Source organism: Antechinus flavipes, chromosome 4 (genome assembly GCF_016432865.1).
Source record: "Antechinus flavipes isolate AdamAnt ecotype Samford, QLD, Australia chromosome 4, AdamAnt_v2, whole genome shotgun sequence".
NCBI lineage: Eukaryota > Metazoa > Chordata > Mammalia > Dasyuromorphia > Dasyuridae > Antechinus > Antechinus flavipes.
Genome location: NC_067401.1, coordinates 383277671 through 383296793, shown reverse-complemented (window position 1 = coordinate 383296793; position 19123 = coordinate 383277671). Strand labels below are relative to the sequence as shown.

General features: G+C 38.3%; 2 protein-coding genes and 1 long non-coding RNA gene across 3 annotated transcripts in view; 1 reads left to right on the top strand and 2 right to left on the bottom strand.

Moving 5' to 3' along the window:
• The window catches only part of RBBP5 (RB binding protein 5, histone lysine methyltransferase complex subunit), a 34993-nt gene extending 33284 nt beyond the window's left edge, over positions 1-1709 (bottom strand). Inside the window, exon 1 of the mRNA XM_051998543.1 lies at positions 1607-1709. Coding sequence (XP_051854503.1) covers positions 1607-1625 — 19 coding nt within the window. The 5' untranslated portion in view covers positions 1626-1709. The remainder of the gene's footprint in view (positions 1-1606) is intronic.
• Positions 1710-2063: 354 nt separating this feature from the next.
• LOC127562661 (uncharacterized) lies at positions 2064-12284 on the top strand. Its single transcript, XR_007953746.1, has 3 exons — positions 2064-2305; positions 8776-8876; positions 11068-12284. It is a non-coding gene; the product is annotated as an uncharacterized LOC127562661 (long non-coding RNA).
• A 1185-nt stretch (positions 12285-13469) lies between these two features.
• The window catches only part of DSTYK (dual serine/threonine and tyrosine protein kinase), a 66277-nt gene continuing 60623 nt past the window's right edge, over positions 13470-19123 (bottom strand). Inside the window, exons 12-13 of the mRNA XM_051998542.1 lie at positions 18396-18530; positions 13470-17955 (exon numbers count right to left, since the gene is read on the bottom strand). Coding sequence (XP_051854502.1) covers positions 17768-17955; positions 18396-18530 — 323 coding nt within the window. The 3' untranslated portion in view covers positions 13470-17767. The remainder of the gene's footprint in view (positions 17956-18395; positions 18531-19123) is intronic.

Sequence of the window (19123 nt, the reverse complement as noted above, 5' to 3'; positions counted from 1 at the left end):
AAGGAGAGAGGAGAGAGAGAAAGAGGAGAGAGAGAGAGAGAAAGAGAGAGAGAGAGAGAGAGAGAGAGAGAGAGAGAGAGAGAGAGAGAGAGATTAAATATGAACTGGAAAAGTTGTGACAGAATTATGAGCTGGAAGGAACTTCAGAAACTACTTAGACCAAGTCTCATCTTTAACAAATTCTTCCATTATAAATACGGTGGGGGGGGGGGGGGGGAAATCATTAATCTCTGCTTAAAGACCTCCAAAAAGGAAATACTAATGACCTCTTGAGGCAGTTCAAACTACTTTTAGCCATCTCGAAGCATAAAGCTCCAGGAGGGCAAGACCTATTTTTTACCTTGCCTTTTTCTCTTCCCATCCCCATTTCACCATCCTTCCAGTCACCCAGACTCCCACCCTAAGTGTTACTCTTCATATCTCATCCTCCACATCCAATCAGTTGCCAAGTCTGTCCATTTTACATACATACCCGTTTCTCTCCTCTGACACTGCCATAAACTACGGAACAGGCCTTCATCAACTCTCCCTGCTCTCCATCTCTCCCAATCTAGTCCATCCCCATTCAGCAATCCAAGTAATTCGCCCTCTGTCGCATCCACCAATTCAATAAACCCCAGGGACTCCCTGTAGCCTCTGGATCAAATATGACATCTTCTGATCACTTTTAACAGCCCTTCACAATTCGGAACTTACTATCTTTCAAGTCTTCTTATACCTTACTCTCCTCCCCATTCTTACAGACAAGGAGGGTGATGACAAGAAGGAAGAAGAGGATAAGTAAGGATACACTGACAGGGAAGCAGAATGATGAAAACGTCGGAAATAAACTTTGTGAAAAAAAAGTGGACAAAAGAGAAAAGGACAACTTGAAGAGAGGAAAATAACCTATTTATTTAAAAAAATTCCTATTGAGATTTGACTGTTTGGGGAATCCAGTGATCCTGGCCGTTCCTCCCACAACACACTCCGTTTCTCAGCTCTGCATTTTCATAGCCCCAACTTTCCCTGGCTTCCAATCTCGATGACAATCGCACTGGGTTCGAGATGCCTCTCCCAGCCCCGTTACTGAAGCGGCTTCGCTCTGAGAGTCCCTCCGCTTTCTCCCGGAAGCATCACGTTCGTGGTCTGTGCCTCTCTCTCCCTGTTGCTGGGAGTTCCCCGACAGTAGGGACTCGCTTTTGCCTTTCTTGTATCCCAGCCCATAGTACACTCCCGGGCGCTAACAGACGCCTGCTTCGCTAACTGAGGTAAGGGCGGAGGGATTTCTCACACCCAACACCCCGTCTGTCTCAAGGACGACCCTCTCAGACTGCACTCGAACCACTTCGTCTTTGCCTCTCTGAGCGCGGACACTCGAAGCAGCCACAACACTCGCAGGCACAGACTAAGTGGAGGGGCACCTTCAGAGAGCGCCAGACAAACCCCTAGCCACACTTTAGGTTCATCCCGCCCAGCAGAGGCACAAACTCCACAGCCGCCTACAGGGCGAGAGTTCGGGAAGGACTAAGCAAATCGCCTCCCCTCGGCGGCGGCCACTCGCCCCGGGCTGAGAGTAGCAGGCTACACACGCGGTGCCCAGCCCGAAGGGTCTGGCACTTCTCACCCAACAACTCCAGGTTCATCCCGGCGGACTATCGCGGCCAGGATCGGACTCCGCCTCCACCCACCCCGCGCTTGGGGCCGCGTCTAGGGAGCGGACGCAGCGAATGTTCACAGACGCTGGGGACTTCGCCAGGTCGAAGGACCCCGCCGCTCTTGCTCCCGCTTCCGCTTCCTGCTCCTTTCCCGGGCTGAGAAGTGGAGCTGTCTAAGACAATGCCTGAACTGGAAAGAAGCCCAGAGGCTTCGCATGAGAAACTGAATAAGAGTTTTTAAGAAGTTGCCAAAATAAAATTCATGACCTTTATATAAGGTTCCAGATATCAGTGGCTGAGCTAATAGAAGCGACTGGAGCAATAGGGCAAAAAATCTAGACACACAAGATGCCTTGTGAAAACGTTCCGTGTAGCAACGTGAGACCCCATCGCAGCAGTTCCGAACCGAAAGACGCAGGGAGAAGAAGAGAGGAAGGATAACCGGAAAAGCTCCCGAGTGACAGACTGATGGCCGGAAATGCCTGTGTGCGCATAGCTGTCCGCCCCTCGAGTGAGAGTAAGGCTGTGTTGGCGCTCCGTTTCAGCCTCCTTTTTGCTCTCTTGCTACATTCCTGGAGAGGGAGGGCCACCTAGCCACTTCTCGGCCGAGGCGAAGGTTCGAGGACCGTATCCTTTGTCCGAGCATCGCTGCAGTGGCGGACCACACGGTGAGGAAGTGGTCCGAGGGAGAGGAGGGTGGTCCTGGACGTGGGAGGAGAAGGGAAAGATCCGTGATCAGCTTGAGAGGAGGAGGACCCAGGCGATGGGGGCAGGGGGAGCTAGGGAGGGAGAGATTGGAAAGTGCTCCCCCCTGCCCCATCCGAGACAGGCGGCGGGCGACCCTCCCTCGTCCTCATGTAGACCAGAGGGAGGCCGGGATCTGCTGGGTCCCGTAACGTGTGCCCACCAAGCACTTGGTTCTCAGTCCTCCCGAGGAGATAGAATGAATCCCCCTTAGGTAGATGTGGAAACTGAGCTTCATAGGTCCTACGCCAACGAAGGAGCGGAGCTGGGATTCGAGCCCACAGTTTTTGTCCCGTTCCCTGCCCATTGACTTCTTGGGCTCGGAATCCCTTCGCCCTTGGATGAGCTTCGTGGGTGGCCACAAGTAAGGAAATGTGTCATTTCTGGTCTCGGACGGACCTCCCCGTAGGGACTCTTCCTAGGGATAAACCTGGCCGCGCTTGTCAGTCTGTGAGCTTGTCGGAGCGCTTCTACGTGCCGGGCAGTGGGCTGAGGAGGTAGAGAGAAGAGTGAAAGAGCCCTTTGGGGAGCCACCATTAAGTTGGGTGAGGGGACCCCCTAGCCGGCTACTTAGAGCGTCAGTAGAAGCTCCTCAGCTTAGGGAAAGCGCTGGAATGAAAAGCAACGGGAAAGCTTGACTGCAGAAGGCAGGCCTTTAACTAGGACTTGGAGGAAGCCAGTATCCTTGGCTGGGAGGGTGCTTGGGAGAGGGGGAGGTTTGGAGAAGCCTGGAGAGATGGAAGGAGGGGGCTTCGTGCTGCCCGAGCTTGCGCTTCATTGGTCTGAGTAGCCATCAGAATAGCATTTTGATGGAGGTTAGAAAATTATGTGTATGTGTGTAGTATATCGTTTGTAGTAACCATGAAGAGCCTATTAATGGGTAAAAGGGAATGTCTTAGGTGTCCCCTTTTACAGTAATCAGAGGGCTAAACCAGATAGGTAGGGTTGTAAAAAAAAGAGTAGGACCTCCTCATTTTGGAATATTGATGAAAAATATATTGATGATTTTCTGTGGAGAATTCTGCCTGTACAGCAAACGTTTTCAGAACTGTATCTTCTGTTGATCCAGTTTTCAAAGGAGATGCTCTTCTCATGCAATAGTCATAACGCAGTGTTGTCTGTACTGCTACTAATTGCTGACATTTACATACTACTTGATTTAAAAAGTGCTTTCTATACATTATATCATTTGATTTTAACAGGGCCCTTTAAAGTATGTGCCATTATTTTTAATTTTTTTTCCCCAAATAACTTTCTCTTCTCCTTCCTCAGTTATAAACATATATAGGCAAAATAAATTACTACCTTAGTCACTTCTAAAAATACTATGGTGCATTCTGTACTCTGAGTCTATCTCTTCTCTATCAGGAGATAGGTAGCCTTTTTTTACACTTTTTAAAAGTTGATTGTTGTCAGTATATAAATTGTTCGGATAGTTCTGCTCACTTTGTTCTGCATCAGTTAATACAAGTCGGTCCAGGTTTCTCTGAATAATCCCTTGGATATTTCTTCTTGAATTTTTTAAAATTCAATTTTATTCAATTTCAGATCCAAGTTTTCTCCCTCCCACTGAGAAAGCAAGGGGGGAAAACCAAACCTCTGTTATAAACACATATATAGTCAAGCAGCTAAGATAACAGATAAATCTTGCATAGAATCAGAAGGATCTGAGTTCAAATGCTGACTCAGACACTTACTAGCTGTGTGACCCTGGGCAAGTTACTTAACCCTCTTTGCCTCAGTTTCTTCCTCTGTAAAATGAGCTGGAGAAGTCAGTGGCAAATCACTCCAATAACTTTATCAAGAAAACCCCAAAACAGGTCAACTGAAAGTCAGATACAACGATAATGACTTAACAACAATAGTCAAGCAAAGTAAGTTACTAGATAGTCTGTACCCAAAATAAGACAAAACAAATAACTAGTCAGTGGCAAATCACTCCAATAACTTTATCAAGAAAACCCCAAAACAGGTCAACTGAAAGTCAGATACAACGATAATGACTTAACAACAATAGTCAAGCAAAGTAAGTTACTAGATAGTCTGTACCCAAAATAAGACAAAACAAATAACTAAGTCTCTCACCTATCTGGATGTGAATAGTATGTTTCATAATGAGTCCTCTGGAATTGTGGTTGGTTATCATCCTATTGATCAGAGTTTACAAATCTTTTCAAAGATTTTTTACAGTATTGTTAAATAAATTGCTCCCTAGTTTACTCTGTTTAGTTTACTCTGAATCAATTCTTCTGAGATTTCTCTAAAACTATCCCTTTGATCATCTGTTACAGCACAATAGTATTTAATCACATTCATATACTTTAATTTGTTCCATCATTTCCTAGTAGATGGGCTTCAAATCCAGGTCCTAAATCCAAGACCGGTATGGTTCCAAATACTACATGTGTTTCAGAAATAGAATGTGTTATATAGAAACAGATGACAAAATACACTAGAGATAATCAGGCCTTCAGTAAATACTTATTGTTTGTCACATGGATATTTTGGTCACTGCATCTGAGATCACTACACCCCATGATTCTGAAACAACTTATAAATATAACTAATCTGCTATCCATTATCTTTGAAAAATGATAGGAAAAGGCTTGGGTGCCAAAAAAAGAGAAATAAGCAGAATGTTCGAAGCAGGAAGATTGGGAGGTTAACATTAATTCTGCATAAATTTTTAGAACAGATTGTTAAAAGAATGGTTTGTGATCATTTAGAAATGGAAAAAGTGATCATAAGAGTGAGCATGAATTGACTTAAGAACAAGTTGTACCAGACTATCCAGTTTTCCATTTTTGGACATGGAAAGACATCATGAACCCATCATGACTAAGTTTCTTATTTCCTTATGGACAAGATATGGGCTTGGGTTCAGAACTGGTTAAATAACTGATCCCAGAGAGAGTTGATTAATGGATCCTTGCCAACATGGAGGGAAGCCTCCCAGCAATCAGGGATCTCTCACTGTTCTGTTCTGCTCAACATTCTTATTTGTGATTTAAGATGAAGGTCTAGGTGGCATACTTAACAAATTTGTGCAGCACAAAGCAGATATACTAATAAACTGAATGGTAAATTTGGAATCCCAAAAGATTTCAGTATTCAGGAGCAATGGGTTTTAGTTAACAAAATCACATTTAATAGAGATGATTGTAAAGATGTGCATGAGGGGGGTAAAAAACCAAATACAGGATAATAGAGATGTGGAACTAGAATGGCTGTTGTGGAAAAGCTTTTGGGGATTCTAAGAAATCACAACCACAACCACAGTAGGATATAGCAGCCCAACAAGCAAGATAATCATCCTACCACAATCACATTGTTTTGGACCTCTTCTGGACTATTGAGTTCAGTTTTAGGCACCATATTTTCAGAAGGAACATCAACAAGCTGGAAGTGTGTGTGTGTGTGTGTGTGTGTGTGTGTGTGTGTGTGTGTGTGTGTGTATAGGTATATATTTTAAGGTATATATATATAAATATATCTTTGAAGTTTACATACAATCCAGTAGTTAAAACTTATATCTATCAAAGAAAAAATCCACACAAACTGCCATAATAGAGTGGGAAAAAATCCTGGACACAGGGTCAAAAGACTTTAGTCCTACTACTTACTTGTATAGCTTTAAATATAATAATAAGACTGTCTACCTTCCTTTGTGGGAAAGCATTTTGTAAACTTTGAGGTGTTCTATAACTATGAGCTAATTATATTAGCTTTAGTGATATTTTCTATTACTAGGGGAAATAACTTTAAAAACAGAAATTGAAAATTTACTAATTTTAAGGATATTTTGCTTCATATTTAGATTCTGAAACCTGTTTTCTTGTAACTTTCATCAATTGCTTTTAGCCCTATATTCCTTGGTTAATCTAAAAAGTCACAGAATTAAAATTTAAAACTGGGAGAGACCATATCCATCATCGAATCCCCTTATTTTATAATTGAAGAAACTGAGGTTAAAGGATTTGTTCAAGGTTACCAATCTAATCCCTTCAATCATTTGACAGGTTTCATGTTTACTCTTCTCTTTTCCTGGCTAAGCACCCCCAGTCAATCCTCATGTGGAATAATTTCAAGATCATTCAACATCCTAGTATTCTCCTATATGTATGTATGTAGGTATATTCTTGTGTGTGTGTGTGTGTGTGTGTGTGTGTATATCCTTAAAATATATACCTTTATGTGTGTATGTGTGTGTATATATAAAGAGTTGAATATGTCTTTCCCTATTTATATATGTATGTGTGTATAAACGTCAAAGCACTAGATATATATAGTTGAATGTCTCTTTCCATATTAACTTCAAAGCACTATATATATCTAGTGCTTTGAAGTTTATATATATGTATATATATATGTACACACACACATACATATATGTATATATGTATAATATATATATATATATATAGTTGAATGTCTCTTTCCATATGTGTGTGTATGTAAACTTCAAAGTACTAGATATATATATATATATTTCCAGGACACTCCCGGGCAGCTGCCAGGAATCACAGTGAATGAGTCTGGGGGAAGGAATGCTACAGCAGAATTTTAGTGCTGAAAAGAGCTGACAGATACCAAAAACACATTAACTGAATCAGAGAAAAGGCTTTCTGAGAACTCACACCATAGTATCTAATTAGATTGTGCAATAAGTCATAGATTATCAACAATTAGAGAATAATGATTTGGACAGTAAAAGCAGCTTAACTCTAAGTTACAGAGAAAGAAAGAAAGATCTGGGGGAAAGGAGACTAAGAAAGAATATTAACCCAATGCCAACTACAGAATTATATCACAATAAGAAAAATCTTCTGGCTTATTTAGTTTAAGCTGAACTAGAGTCCCATTTATAGTACCCCTTACAGGTGGTCATTTAGTCTTCACTTAAAGGCCTCCACTGATGAAAAACTCCTCTTTAAGGCAACATATTCCATTTTTGGACACTTGTGAGTGTTAGGAAGTTTTCCTTATGTTGAGGTGAAATTTTCCTCCTAGTAATTTTCATATGTCATTCCTAGTTCTTCCTGCTGCAGCCAAGAAAAAAAATGAAATCACTCATTTGATACAAAGTTAAATAAAAAAGTCCTCAGTTTCCCAAACATTAGCCAACAGAATCTGATCAAATAGACTAAGGTTTGGGCACAGATGTTGTCTGGCCTTCATCCTTTAAAACTATTCTTGTCAAATAGCACAGCTTCCGAAATTTAGAAGGGACAGCATGTTTATTCATTCAATAATCTGCATATCAACTCCCATAGTACACTGTAGTAAGATGTTTGTGATACAAAAATGAATTGTTGAAAAGGCTTGGATTGGGGATCAGATAGAGCTGGATCCTGGTCCCATCTCTAACGTGTGTTTTTTTAATTCATCTGTAGGGACTTGGACTAAATGATCTCATAATGTCCTTTTCAGCTTTCCTTTGACTGAAATTTTAAACCAGAAAATGACAAAATGGTACTAAATGAAGACTACTTGGTCACAATGTTGTGTAGTGTAAAATAGAGGAGAAAAAGACCAGTCAGTGACATCAATTAACAGATGATTGCAAAAATCCAGGGAAAGGATAATTAGAGCTTGAATAGAGTAGTAGCAGTGGGACTAGAGAAGAAGGAACAAATGAAAAGACTTCCAGAAATCAGTTTATTCCATTGCAAAGTCTTTTGAGTCATTGGGACCCAGGAAGAGAAGAGAAAATCAGGAGGAGGGAACCAAGCTAGAAAAAAATACCATGCCTGCCCTGAAACCCACCTTCTTCCTTCCAGTAGTGAAGTATCATCATTTCAGCAATTGTAGTGAAACTTTGAAAAGTACTTTAGGATAGAGGACTAACTTGACTTTGACATCCTGAAATACTATTAAAATGAGGCAGAGAGGACAAGTAAGGGCAGAAGGAGCATTCCTACAATTTTACATCATAATTTATTCCTTGGATTAAAACTTTTATCCCTTTCAGGACCTTTATTGTCTACTCTTCATGCTTTTTTGTTTTTGGTGACTCATTAACAAGTGATATTTCCTATTCCCAGTAGGCTGACACTTAGGTGAGTAAACAGCAATAGGTAGAATGTAGAAGACAGGATTTTGGAGCTGGAAGAAACCTCATGGCCTCCTTATTTTGCAAATCAGGAAACCTAAGGGTCAGAGAGGAAAAGTTGTCTTCTTAGAACCACAATAGCTTAATGGTGCCAGAGCCAGGTCTAGGACTAAGATCTTAATCCTGCCCAGTGCTTTCTCCCAATCTGTCAAATTAGCTCCCAGAAGTCTCTTGCCTTTGGTTTTTCCCAAACAATGCATACTTTTTAAATGATATTCCCTATTGTTTCCTACTACAAAGACCTCTTTCATTTTATTTCCATTTTTGGTCTGTCCTTTACAGGAAAAATTGTTCTATACTCAGCATTTTTCTCAACTTTTTCATCCACCTCCAAGATCTACAATTCGCTGCAGTAAGAAGTAAACCAGCCCTCAGTGATCCAGGTAATGCTGCTGCATCTCCCATGATGAGGCCATTGATTAAGACAGGGAAAATCTTATATGTAGTAGGTATCAATACTGTCCTTAGTGGGGATGATGTCAAATAATGATAGAAAGGACTTGAATATTAATTAATATATTAAATACCCAGTTAGGTTTTTATCTGTCTTCAGGTGTTTTCTACTTAGGCATTTAATAAATATTCAAATAGATGGATTTAAAGTAGTATCAGTGATTCAGATTTCAGAGTGTAGAATGTCAACCAACTGTTGTTTTGCTTATTTGAGCGTATCAGTTAATACAGTTGTTCTCAGTTTCCTTTGAAGTTGTACATTTCATTATTTCTCACAACATAGAATACTCCTTTGTATTCATATATCCAAATTTATTTAGTCATTCTAAAGTAGGTGGGTTATCTCCTTAATTTTTTACTACTATGAAAAGGACTTCTATAAATATTTTTGAGCGGATGAATTTCTTTCCTCTTTTGGGGATGTCTTTGTTAAAGGGTACTGTTCTTTGGGTATATAGTTCCAAATTGCTCTCCAGCATCCCTAAACCAATTCATAACTCCACTAGCAGTGCACTGTGAATCTATCTCTTCTTAATCACCTCTTTTATATATAGTTAGATGATTGTCACAAAATCCTCTGGCCTAAAAAAAATTTTCACTCAATGGCCAAGATTCTAGTGATAACCTGAACTATATGCTTAGCCTAACTTGGTAGAATCTGCCAGAGTTTGTCCTCCTCTGGTATAGCTTTAAGGATTCAAGTTCCTTACCATAATTAAGCATTGGAATGGGTTATATAATCAATGATTGTGGGGCTGATAGATTTATTAGAGTAAATACCTATTTCCCAATGACTAAATGATCAAAAGTTATGAATAATTTTAAAGAGAAAATATGAAATGCTAGTAATATGAAAAGTTGTCCGGACAAACTCTAATTTTTAGAAATCATGCAAAGTAAAACAATAATAAACTACCAACCTTGTACTTAAAATACTGACAAAAATGGTTTAAAATAAAATTAAAAGTTGGTGGGAATTGGGGGGGATCTATAAAATGGTGATATTTGCTCTATCCCTTCATAGAGTTGGGTGAAGCTAAGTGCTTTGTAAACTTTTGAAAAACCAATAATGATAATAAAAATAGCTAGCATCTGTATAGCACTTACTTTGTTTCAGACATTCTGCTAAGCATTTTGCAGTTATCATTATTTCCATTTCACAGATGATTTGCCCAGAGCCACACAGCTAGTCTTCAGGCTAGATTTGAATTCAGATCTTTCTGACTCTAAATGCCTAAGCAAATTTATATACATCTACAGGTACTTATCTTGGGATTGGGGATCTCTTGACAGGAAATTTATTACCTTCTTATCCAGCCGCCATTACACAAATAGCTTTTAATTCAGGTCCTCTAACTCTTTCTATTCTTAACAAAGATATCTTTCTCTTTGTTGGGAAATATAGTTCCCGTTATTTAACTTTTAAAACTGCTTAATAGTTCTGTATGCAACTATAGGAATTGGAGAGAAAAACCACGGAGAAAGATATCTTTGCTAAGAATAGAAAGAATATTGACTTTAGGGTTGGGGACTTGGATTGAAATTTTGTTCTGATTAGCTTGAAATAATAAAATGTGTATATATATATATGTTCTCCTAAGGAGAACAAGAGATGTTTGTATATATGCATATATATATTCCAAGTTCATACATTCCAGGGCAAATGACAGTCCTTCTGTTACTGGTATGTTTTGGAAGCTATCTCTTAAAACTTATTAACCACTGCCAAAAAAAGTCACTGTATGAAACTAAGCATCCCAATTCAGAATATTTAAAACTTTGTAGATATTGTGGTTAAAAAAATTTTAATATAGGGATCATGAATTAATGTTTCCCCCCCAGAATAGGGTGAATGTGACAAAAAATATGGAATCTGAAAACATTGTGTAAGAAACGGTGCTGGAACTTCCCATATGCAGGATAGTAATTGCTCCATAGCCAACAGTTAATCTGAAAGCTAAAGGTGAAGATTTTCCTTTCAACATTGAATTCCTTCGATGTAAATGCTAACAAAGTTATTATCGTATTGGGAATTTATAAAATTTAATATTAAGGTTATGAACCATTTCTCTTCAGAAATTAATAAGTATGAAAAGCTAAGTCTTTGGTTTGCTTTTCTAGTGAAACCGTTGCTGGAGTGCAGAACCTGGAAAATTTAAGTGCTGAGGTCAAAATTCAGGATGAACAGATGGAAACAGAAACATAGTTCAGAGGCTGAATAAAGAATTCCAAGACCTACAGCCAAGAGGAGACAGTTTGAAAATTGTACCTTTGGTTTATTGTCCAAGGGTGGCAGAGTTATTCCTGTTGTAAAGTGTTTCTGCTTTTTTCCTGGCGACCACTAAAATCATACAGGAATGTGTTTTTATTAAATTGCAATTTTTTTCCCATTCATTTTAATCATTGAAATAAAATCAATTCATAGTAAGACTATATTTAAAGAGATATATAAATGTTATGCGAAATATCTTTGAAGATAATCAGTGTGATTGTTGTTATTGAATGAGAACTCACTAATTTTTCTGCCCTTGGATTTAAAGATGTAACTACAAAAGCAAGACCAAACACCAGTTACTTTCTAAACTTTGATTTTCTTACTGTTCAGTAAAAATGCTGCTTTACAATGTAGTTAAAAAGGGAGTAAAATTTGCATTGTCTTTTTGGAGAGATGAATATTCTATCTTTACTTTTAGTCCAGAATGAGTTCTAACCATCAAAATAAGTTACTATTAAATCATCAATTTTCTTCTTCAGTGACCCTCAAGTGTAGTATGCAAATGAAATCACGTTTTGGCAATTTACAAATGTATCTAATTCAGATTTTCCCCAACACCTAATGGACAATAATTATTGCATATGCAAAAAAAAAAATCATTAAATGTTCACAAATAATGCTTGTGATGTTTCTCATTTTCCAAGTCTGATTCATTTTAAGAATTCAGAAAGTGAAGGTAGCATTTTATAGTCAGTAGTCTTTTTTTTTTTTTTAACCTTTTCTTAAATGTCAATTTGATAGCAAACTTGAGGTCATAATACCTTTAAGACTCAAATTTAATTCAGATGTAAGTGAGGCTACAATTTACAAATAAATATACTTCCTCATGAAAATATTTAACCATATTTAAATCTTTTAATTTTAAAATATTTCAGTTTCAAGTGGAAATCCAATTCCAGTATGAAGTGATAAATCTGTATGCTTAAACTTCATCTTTTACAAATTTAGTGTATTGCTCTTAACAAAATTTACAACTTGGTTACATTGTATAAGAACTTCATTAAGCCATGGAGACTTGTTTCCTGCTTTGTGTTCATGGTGAATAAACAATGTATAAATCCAATTCTGTCTGAGGCAACTTTTTAATTTTATGCTCTTATATTAGGGTAAATATAAAAAAGCACTTCTTCTTCCACTCAGGTTTGTGATTGATTGCCTTGTCCTTCCATTCAAGAAATCATCAGAGAGAGATTTATAGTCTTTTTATATTGATTACGTTAAATTGGGGAGATTCCCTTTTTTTTTTTTTAATCAAGAGTCAGTTTTTAAGTATATGAAAATTTTAAGAATTATTATTTTTTATTTTTAAAAAGGCCTGTCATGATGATCAAAGTTTTTTTTCATCTAAAAAAAATGCTGCAAACTGGCTGTAACATACAATATGACACCATAAGAGAAATGCTTCCATTCCAAGGAGAAAAGAATTTTCTGGCACTAAACACACATTTAGTAAAGTGACCATAAAAAGTTGTTGCACTTAATGTGTTTTAAAGTCCAAAGGAATACCTACCCTAGTCCTTAGCTCTAGTTATAGCCTAGAGACATCAGCTGAGCCAGCAAGTCATGTGGGTTACCCAAGAGCAGTTTCCCATCAAAGTGAGGTGGAGGGAGGAATACGAGACCTTGGCAGAAAAAGACTCCATTTCTCCAAAAACCTAAGGAGTGGAGTGTATAGTGAAGTAATAAAAAAATTTGGCACGAAGAAGGAACTACACATGGAAGCCAATGGAGAAGAAATTCATACAACTCACTTTTGCCCTCCAGAACTGATCAGGCCTAACAGCACCTAGTCACTCAATGCTTCTATTTGGCTATCTATCCATAAAACAATAATATTGGGCTAGAGAGGTGGCTATATTTTCAGTGATTTTTAGCCCTAAAGATGAAATCATTTGCACAAAGTAGGTACCAAAATGTTTACTAAATAAATAAAACCCATTATAGAGCAGTAAGCTGATATTTATGATGATGAGAAACATTGTCTGAGTCTTCTGTTTAGAGATAATCTATTTTATCAAAGGCAGGGATTAACTCACTTGGATGTGTGTGTGTGTGTGTGTGTGTGTGTGTGTGTGTGTGTGTGTGAGTGTGTCCCCAACACTTACCTTGATTAGTAGGTATTGCTTGATTGACCAGAGACTTTGCAAAGATAGTAGAAAAGATGCTACTCCAAACTCTACTAGTAGATTCAAGGTTACAAAATGGATTCAAGAAAGAAAGAAATATCAGGGTAAGACAGAAGCAAACCTAAAACGTTAATATAACCTTTATTATACAGCACATCTGGTGTTTGGTGTATTCCAACATGTATACAGAATAATCTATAAAAACCAAACCTGACCATTCAAAATTACATTAAATGAAGTCTTAACCTACAGTCGCGTCTCTAAAAATTAAACACACGATATGGCCCTGCAGTAACAATGTTATGAAAAGAACTTGGTATACCACAAAGTAGGTCATAAGAATCAGTTTGTTCCAAAGTAATTTCTTTTGTTATTGCACTTTTATCCTAAACACTTAGTTTGTTACATTTTCCTTTAACACTGTAATGAACATCAGTCCTTTAAAATTAAGACAAAAACAAACAAAAAGCATTACACAAACAAAGACATTATACAACAAACTGTTTTGACCATTTTTTTTCCTCGGCTCTCAGTAAGTTGCCCTTCTTTAGTACCAGGTGCATGTCACACATACACACATACGAACAGAACCACTATGATTACTGTAATTGAACTTAATGTTAACAAAGCACATAAATGAATTTAAAAATAAAACCTCTTTAAGAGCAGTAGTACTACTTGAAGTCCTGAGGGAATTTTCAATTCCTTCAGTTCTCCCCCAGCCCTAACTCTAGACCCACTGGGAATCAGCAAAAAATATTCTTATTTTTAGAAAAGATAAAAGGCTGTTTTCCCAGCAAATCTAGAAATTAAGCTTCCAAAAAGGGGGGAGGGGAAAACCAGTAAAGATAGAAAAGCAGCTATTCAGTGACCAGGGAAGGGTTGCTGACCCTACACTAACAAGGCAGGACTTTGGCATCACCATATATAAATCAAATATTTAACACCCATTCTCTCCAAGAAATGGCTACAAGGGCATCAATATTCCTGAAAAAGCCAGAAGAAACACTTCTTCTTCTGCTTCTAAGTGTAAAAAAATAAGCCAATGAAGAAAGTTTTACTCTGTGCAGTTGATAACCTCTGGGTTCCAAAAAATTGTTTAGAACAATCAGATGCTGAGCACCCTACCACCCTTCTGCACTTGTTATCACCCTGTTTTACCTGTAAGGAGAACAGAGCCTTTCTAAAAGCTTAAGTGAGGTCCTTTTGTTCTCTTAAAGTCTATTCAAAGACATTAAAATGTAGCAAAGAGCAGAATACTATAGTCAACAGCTGTGACTCATCTAACTTCTAAGTCTAACGTTCTCGTTTCCATCCCTCAAACATTTAAGATTCTGAAATTTAAAATAACTTGGGAACGGCATTTAGTCCCCTAAAAGATAATCTTTTAGAAAATAATTCCATCTTTGGATAGTCTCTGAACAGCTAGCACCTTCCTAATGAGGCTGGCTTCTAGAAAAGTGGAAGGTTTATTGAGGAAAGGAGGCTGCTCTGTCCTATGAGCAAGAGAGCAAGATATTTCTATGTAGCACCTTCTGTAAGCATTCCTCAACTTTCAGTAGTCTGTATTTGCTTCTAGGAATCAGAGCAAGGTTATCAGTTGAGATTCCTAACTTCTTAGTGTTCCTTATTTTCAACTGACTTAGAAGACCCTTGACAGTTAATGTGAGGTGAATATTCTCAGGCTGAAGCTAACTAATTAGCTATGCTACTTTATTTAGAAGAGAGTATAGAAAAGGATAATTTTTCCATGACTTCCTCCTCTTCCCTGCCCAAACAAACACTGTCTTCACTAGAGTGGGTATGTATGTAACCCAAGTCTTTACAACCTGCCAAAATACTATTCAGGAAAAGATGTCATTGAATAATCTACTACAGTACAATTCATGATGTTCATTCATCTCAACAACAATGTAATATCAGAAGATGAAGGAGAATCAGTATAATTATATAGCTGACAATAACAAAAAAACAAAAGCGAACATATTCCTTCCTATAGTAAACTTGCCGAGTGTTTAAAGTAATCCTCCAAGCATCCAAGATTCTGACTGGCTTGGACAGTATGCACCTTGCTTTTCTCAGATTCCTTTTGTCCTTACTCTCATTCTGGCTCCCAGCGGGGGAAATGTATACCTATATGTATGTGCATGTATACATATTTATAGTTTATGTAGATATATACCATATATGTTCATTCATATGCTCATACAGACACATAGAGAAGTATGCAAGCAAAGAAACATTAATCAAAAGGCCAAACCAACAGAGACTGGATCGAATCAAAAAATCTGGTGTATGGAGAAGGAATACACTGATATGTATGAATGTAGCCATGAGCTAAGAACATAAGAGGCTGTGGGTGTCTGCACTGTGAATGCTAAACTCAGTCTAGACATTTATTTTTTTCTTCTAATTGCAAGTGATTAAAATGTATGGAACATAGTTATAAGGCAGAAATTGTACAAGACTTTTTTGAAAGTCTACACAAAACAGATGTCTGTGCTATTATCTTTTTCTGTATATTCTCTACTTTCCAAGAGAATAAACACAAACCCCCACCTTCCCTAATTGAAGACTTAGGTTCCCTCTTTCACAAAGATACTGGTACCTACAGAGCCCCCCAAAAATACTTGTTAATACTGATAAGAATATAAATAACATCCTGAAATAACAGCAGATGGTGAAGTTCCAAGTCATTTACCTAAGTAGAGGAGCTGCACTAGATAGTCTACTACAAGAAATGTGATGTCTAAGGACTCAAAGATACATGATTGACAATGTCTTCAATTGCAACTCAAAGGTCTTCTTTATAATTGGAACATCTGAGGAACTGCACAGCCCCTGCTCAGGATGGCTAAAGAGTCAATCAGACTAGACTTTAAACTCTAGGTTCTAACACTTTTTTTTTTGCTCTGTTAATAATCAAGACAATCTTTCTAATTAGAAAATTCCAGCAAGAAATGCCAACTTGAAAGATCCCTAGTTGCAAAAGTATTCCAGACATTTAAAGAACAGAACACAGCAAAACAGATTACAGCTGCTGGGAAACAGAGACTGAGTAACAGACAGAAGCTTTTTCCAGCCAACCAATCATGTCAATTCTGTCTTCTCTTTATTCTTCTTATTTAAAAAAAAGAAAGGATTGGGTAGCTGATACACTAGGATCCAGAAAAGCTTGAAGCCAAAATTTGAGTATAACTGAAGTGTCCACAGCATTCTTCATATACCAGGAATTAGATCTCTTCCCCTTCACTATCTCTGTGTGGAAACTCCTCAAGGACATTTCTATGTTCTACTGCTAACTGCAAAAAGAGGGAAGGAGGGAGCCTCCCACTCAGACAGATCTATGCAGTAATTGTGCACACTTAAGAACCTGCTACAGGGCTCTTTTCTTTCTCATCGGCTATTTTATCTTATAGCAAATAATATTTAAGAGAGAGAGAGAAGAAGAAGCAATAGAAGAAAGCTTGGTTAAAACATCTGACAATAAGCAGTATTTTAAAATATCAGTGTGTTAAATTCAAAAAATAAAGATTTGTTTTTCAAATATTTAAAAAACACAAATTGGTTATCTTTCCAGGAGGTCTGAACACAGATAATCCCTATAAGAGCCAAGGAACTCCAAGTGTTTCTGATTTCTTGGGTCTTACCCAAACATTTTAAACTAGGTTAGATCTACTCGGATATCACCACCCTCCAACCCCCAAGTATCACTATTATCTGAAATTAGCTTCAAAACCAAAAGAACAAGATCTCACCTCCTCCCCAAATGTAAACATCTGGCAGTGCAAAGAACACTGCCGACCTTATTTACAGTCACACAAACTCAAGGCTTTATGCTACTGCAATCAAGAAGCTCTGGTTACAGTTAGCAGGAATCAGACACATGTCTATAGAATTCTCTTTCTCCTTCTGGTCTTCTCTCACCTTTCCTCTCCCCGAATTATATCACCTAAACTTGACATTTCTGAGGATCTGTTCTGACCACTGGATGGAACCAACCAATTAATTTCTGATACAACAAAAGTCAGCCAAATGTCTATATTACTGACATCATAATACCCCATCTAGTGCTTTGGAAAATTTTTATAGATCTTAGAAATGAGGAGGTGGAATTTGCTCTGGCTCCCATGGCCAAATCTCCCACTCTTCAGCTTTTATCTGTGATCAAGACTGTCTATGCTCAAAGGGACAGCTTGGATCACTGGTGAATACAGAATGGACAAACATGCTGGGAGAACAATCCAGCTTCTCACAGCTGACTGAAGTCACGATAGTCTGAAGTTATCTCAGGTTACACAGCCAAAACAGTTCCCTCCTGTGCTTCCTATGATGCCAAGTGCTTCCTATGACCAGGGAGTTTAAAAACAAAAGAAAGAGGAAGAGAGAGGGTAGGAGAATGAGACAGAGAAGGGGCCTTTCAAGTAGAATCATCCAGTCCTCTGCTTGGTTGCTCAGAGTTTGACTTGCACAACCGGTCCATGATACCCTGGAGCATGGGCTGAACAATGCCAAGGAGGGGACGCCTAGAGGGATCGCCATCCCAGCAGGCTTCCATCAGCTGCCAGCATTCCTCATCAAACACTGGGAGTCGCTCTGGACGGGCTCCTGAAACGAAGAAATGTGGACATGACAACAGTCAGAATGTAGGAAAGCAACAGACACTCATCAGTTTCTGTGCCCAAATGGAGTTTAAGATAAAAAAACAGTAGGAAGAGGGTTATGCCTTTTAAAGTTAAAGTAAGATTTGTATTAGATATGAACTGCATAATGGAAATGAGAAATTAGAATACTACTGGAGGAAAAGGAACTATCTTTTCTGCATGTTTCAGGGGAAAAATATCCATCATTTTTCTGGAAAAATACAAAATGTCTTAGAGAAAAGAAAATGATTTTCTCACAGCTTGGGAATTCTAAGAATGGTGCCACCACTCACCCCTGTGTCAGGGTGTACAGGAAACAGAGAAGCTCATCTAAGGCAGCCCTTCCTCCCAGACACTGATCAACAAAAGGAAACCAGGATGAACTGTCAGGGCTTGACATCCTACCTCTGCGCACGTTGTTCCAGAGGTGGTCCTTGCTGGCACATCTTTCGAATGCTTCAGGGAGCTTTACAGAACCTGAGCAAATATACCAGAAGAGGATCCCAAAAGCATACACGTCCACGGAATTGTCATACTTCCCTACATTAAGAGAGGATGAGAGTAAGCCAGGGACTGGGGCAGCAGCACAGTACACTCACAATGGCAAATTCATATAGGACTTTGTCTCCCCCCACCCACGCCCCGAAATCCTTTCACATTTGTTACTTTGAGTTGTCACAACAACCCTGCCAAGACTGCCAAGGCAGATTTTTTTTTTAATCCACATTTCATAGTTGATGAAACTAAGGATCATGATAAAAGGACACCAACAATTAGCAACAGCCAGGAATAAAGTTTAATAAAGACAACAGAATGAGCAAAAGCATGGAGGAAAGAATCAATAGTGTATATTCCCCTTACAATGGGGGAAAAAGGAATAGCAGAAAAAACATTAGTCTAAATACCTATTAATTAGCATTTCAAAATGTTTTTTTAAAATAATTATGTACCTACGATCACTTTTTATAGTATTACATAGTAAATTTACAGGACATGTCTTATACCCAAAATAGGTTGTAAACTCTGATGAGGACAGGAATCCTTTTCTACCTCAACCTTAGATTTCTCCCATGATATAACACTATTCTCTGTAAATAACAGATATTATAAATATTTGTGGATACATCTTCTCA